This window comes from Parasteatoda tepidariorum, chromosome 4 (genome assembly GCF_982258835.1).
Source record: "Parasteatoda tepidariorum strain Cologne lab strain chromosome 4, Ptep-v5.0, whole genome shotgun sequence".
In the NCBI taxonomy this organism is placed as follows: Eukaryota; Metazoa; Arthropoda; class Arachnida; order Araneae; family Theridiidae; genus Parasteatoda; species Parasteatoda tepidariorum.
This window is the reverse complement of record NC_141758.1, coordinates 46,169,397-46,173,061: the sequence shown is the minus strand read 5'-3', so window position 1 is coordinate 46,173,061 and position 3,665 is coordinate 46,169,397. Positions and strand designations below refer to the sequence as shown.

At 28.1% G+C, this 3,665-nt stretch overlaps 1 protein-coding gene across 1 annotated transcript; it reads right to left on the bottom strand.

The window, feature by feature from the left end:
- Window positions 1–463: 463 nt before the first annotated feature.
- LOC107457246 (SH2/SH3 adapter protein dreadlocks) lies at window positions 464–3,190 on the bottom strand. Its single transcript, XM_043046167.3, has one exon. The coding sequence runs from the start codon at window positions 2,703–2,705 to the stop codon at window positions 1,410–1,412; it is 1,296 nt and encodes a 431-aa protein (XP_042902101.1). The 5' UTR covers window positions 2,706–3,190; the 3' UTR covers window positions 464–1,409.
- Between the last annotated feature and the right edge of the window lie 475 nt (window positions 3,191–3,665).

The following is a 3,665-nucleotide window of genomic DNA, read 5'->3' as shown; positions in this document are numbered from 1 at the left end:
TAAATAAATCATAAATTTAAAATTGCAAGTCTAATTTTTTAGTTCCCTTAGGTTATTGAGATAAAATATTTATTTTATTTTCACAATGTATTGATACATTGTGAAAATTTCATCACTAAAAATTAAAATTAATGAAATGAAATAAAAGTGAAAATTTCATCAAAAAAAGTAAAATCTTAATTAAATTTCTTAAATGTTTGTTTCTAGTATATTAAAGCGGTTATTTTTGTATCAGTAAATAACTAAAATTATATTATTTGTTTTATTGAGAATTATAAGAATAATTCTCAATAAAATATTTAAATTACTTACATATATAATACTTATATTTTATAATAAATTATAAAATATTTCATTCAAGTTACTATAATTTGAAAGTTTAGGAAATACATTTTTAAAAATTTTTTCATTCTAAATTTAATTTAGAAGTAAATTATTGACATTACATAAAATAGGATTGTTCTTTTTTATAATTTTAATAAGATGTTTATTACGCAAATCAGTAATAAATATCGCACATAGATGGCAGCAGGTGTACTATAAATGTCTTAATTTGGAACTATTACTTCAATTTCTCTTTTAGTATATTTGAACAAATATTAGAATTATCCTAAATTTTCCTTAATTTTAATTGGATTAACTACATTGTCTGAAATGTCAAATTAATTACATGATTTAAAAAGTTAAATCACCATATAAAAGTTATATGAGAAAATAGCTGATACTATAAAAATTATCATAATACTAAATTCAAGTTTAAATTAAGAGCATGCTTTTTTCCTTTAATTAACATGCTTTTTTCCTTTATCCAGTATTAAGCTACTTCCATGTGTTTAACACATCTAAGTTTTATCTAAGTACAATGACAAAGTAATTTTGTCTATTTTTTTGGAATGTTTATATATTGGAATGTTATATACATTCGATAGGTTGACTTTGGTAATAGCATGTTGAAGTGGTATTAAGTATAATTTCATGTATATGCTGACTTTTTTAAAATTCAAACAAAAATTTTAAAAATAAATACCAATAAGCTACTTTAAACTTTAGAAAAGCTTCAATAATTTGCAACTAGAAATGCATGCAAATAAAATATACTTTGATATTCAACTTCAGCAAACAACATTAGGAAATCTATCACTAATTTACCATGTTTAGTTCCTTTTCACAGTTGAAGTTCTTTTTCACTTAAAATGTTCATAAAAAATGCAAAAATCAAGTTATTGGGTAGAAAAATAAACTAAAAAAATATCACACTTGTTAAACTCAATAGATGAGAAAATAAAATAAATAGAATTATAAAAATTTGGCACACACTAAAATCTAAATTATCACACTTATTTCTCAAAAATGCAAATGAGAGCATTAAGTTTAAAATTGTATAAAAATAAATAAAGGAGAGGAAATACTCAAATGACTTTTCTAAATGCTTTGATTAAATAGAGTTTTTCCCCATCTGGACCAGTATATATGGGAGCTCTTTTATAGTACTCAACCAGTTCATCTAAAGAATTAAACCGTCGCTGACCTATGCAATACACACCGTCTTCCATATAAACACGAAAATGTTTATTTCGTTTTGGAGCCTTTAAAGACACAGAGTAATCACCAACAATGGTTTCACTGTCTCTTATTACAAAATCGCCATCTTCTGCAAAATCATTCAGCATTCTGTCGCAATCGCTTCGAGTAATACTTCCAATATACCATGGCCTGTCGCTGTTACCTTTGTTACGTTGTTTCACCATTGGAGAACCACCGCAAGCTCCTAATACAGGCTTGGGGTGTTCATGTTGAGCACCATTGACAGACGCTTCATCTGGTTTTGGTGGAGCAGTATCAGCTCGACCAGGAGACACAATCTGCAGGTAATTTTTAGGAACCAGGCCGATCTGTCCAATATTATTGCGTGCCCTCCACCAATCTGGATCGTTAGATGGCCGTTCCACTATCTCAAGTTGGTCACCTTTCTGGAAACTAAGTTCTTCGTCGCTTTGGGAACTAAACGGATAGAGAGTAATAACAAAATCATTACCTTGAAGAACGTTTTGATATGTAACTGTAGCAGGTTCACCTTCTGGTTGCAAATTACGAGATATTTCTGGCAAATGTTCACCTTCATTTGATGGAATGTTTTGATAGGTGACCGATAGTTTCTTGCTAGGAGTCGAAACACCGGCCACATTGGACGCGTCTCTAGGTTCTTCTTGCACATAATTAGACGGAAACCATCCGATTTGGGCGTCACAGCTTTCACCTTTCCACCAACCATCACCAGATTTTTCCATGACCACAACTCTTGTACCTTTGACCAGAGAGATTTCATCGGCTTTTTGAGCTTCGTAGGTATATTTGACGATTGCCGTCGTATTCAAGCATATTTTATCAGCAGGAGTTGCAACTCGAGGAGATATACCTTTTGCTTCGGCTTCCTTGGCAGCAGCTATTCTTGATGAAGACGGAGGAGCAATTTTGGGTTCACTTTTCTTACTAAATATACGCTTGGTTATGCTATCAAACATGGAAGGTTTCTCCTTCTCGACGTAGTTCGACGGAACGAAGCCGGCTTGGTTTCGAGTATTCTGAACTTTCCACCAATGCTTACTGTCATCCAATAGAACAAGACGCTCATTTTTCATGATATTTAATTCTTGATTACTTTGTGCTTTATAATCATATTTAGCAATTACATATGTCTCTGCCATTGTTTTGTAGTTAGTTGTTTACATTGAAAACCATGAAGAGAAGAGTATCAAGACGCGCAAGGAGGTACCGCCATCTAACGAGGAAAAGAATAAATGATCGAATTGTTTAATAATATATAAGGTGATGTGAGTCATAAACAATACTGAAGCTGCGCAATTTTACTTTTTAAAATTGAGTTAGACTTATTTTTATTTCTAGAATTATTATTATTATTATTTTTTTGCAACTGTACGCATAATCTTCTTCAAAATTAGGCATTAGTAAGATGTCAGGAAGGAATAATATTTAATGAAACAGTTTCGTGATTCATAATATTCATACTGCTTTATCAATTTCACTCAATGTATTTTAAATTTTTTTTTTTTTTTCAAATTTATTTCAGTAAATTTTTTAAGCAGTAACAACGTTGAAAGAAAAACTCGAAAAAAATTTTATTTTGTTACAACCTGAAAGAAAAATAAAATTAGAAAAGAAAAAAAAAAAAAAGAAATAATTTAAATTTTAAAATTATAAAAATAATTAAAATGTTAAAGAAAAACTAAAATTTATAAAAAACAGAAGCAATATTTCGAGATCAAGGCAGTGTCATAGCATAGATGCATAATTCCAGATTTCAAAAATTAAAATTCGTCTTTATTTTTTATTTGTAGTACTTTTTAAATATATGATTAAAATATTAAACATCAAGAGTATTTGCTTCGTTACTATAATTTGTTTTTCGTATTTTTTATTATTCATTTAAATAATAATTGTTTAAAAATAATATTAATCATTATAAATTATTGCATCTAATCATAATTTATTATTATAAATTATAACTAAATATAATTAAAAAACATTTCATAAATTTTAAAAAATTTAAGCTGAATAACTATTTAGGTTTCATTTAAGGATATTAATTTTTTTACATGAACTCATTTAAATAATAGCAAGAAAACTGTCAAGATAATAATAATAAT

What these genes read in the sequence shown, in the direction of transcription:
- LOC107457246 (XM_043046167.3), bottom strand. Translation starts at nt 2,705, where the DNA reads ATGGCAGAGACATATGTAATTGCTAAATATGATTATAAAGCACAAAGT.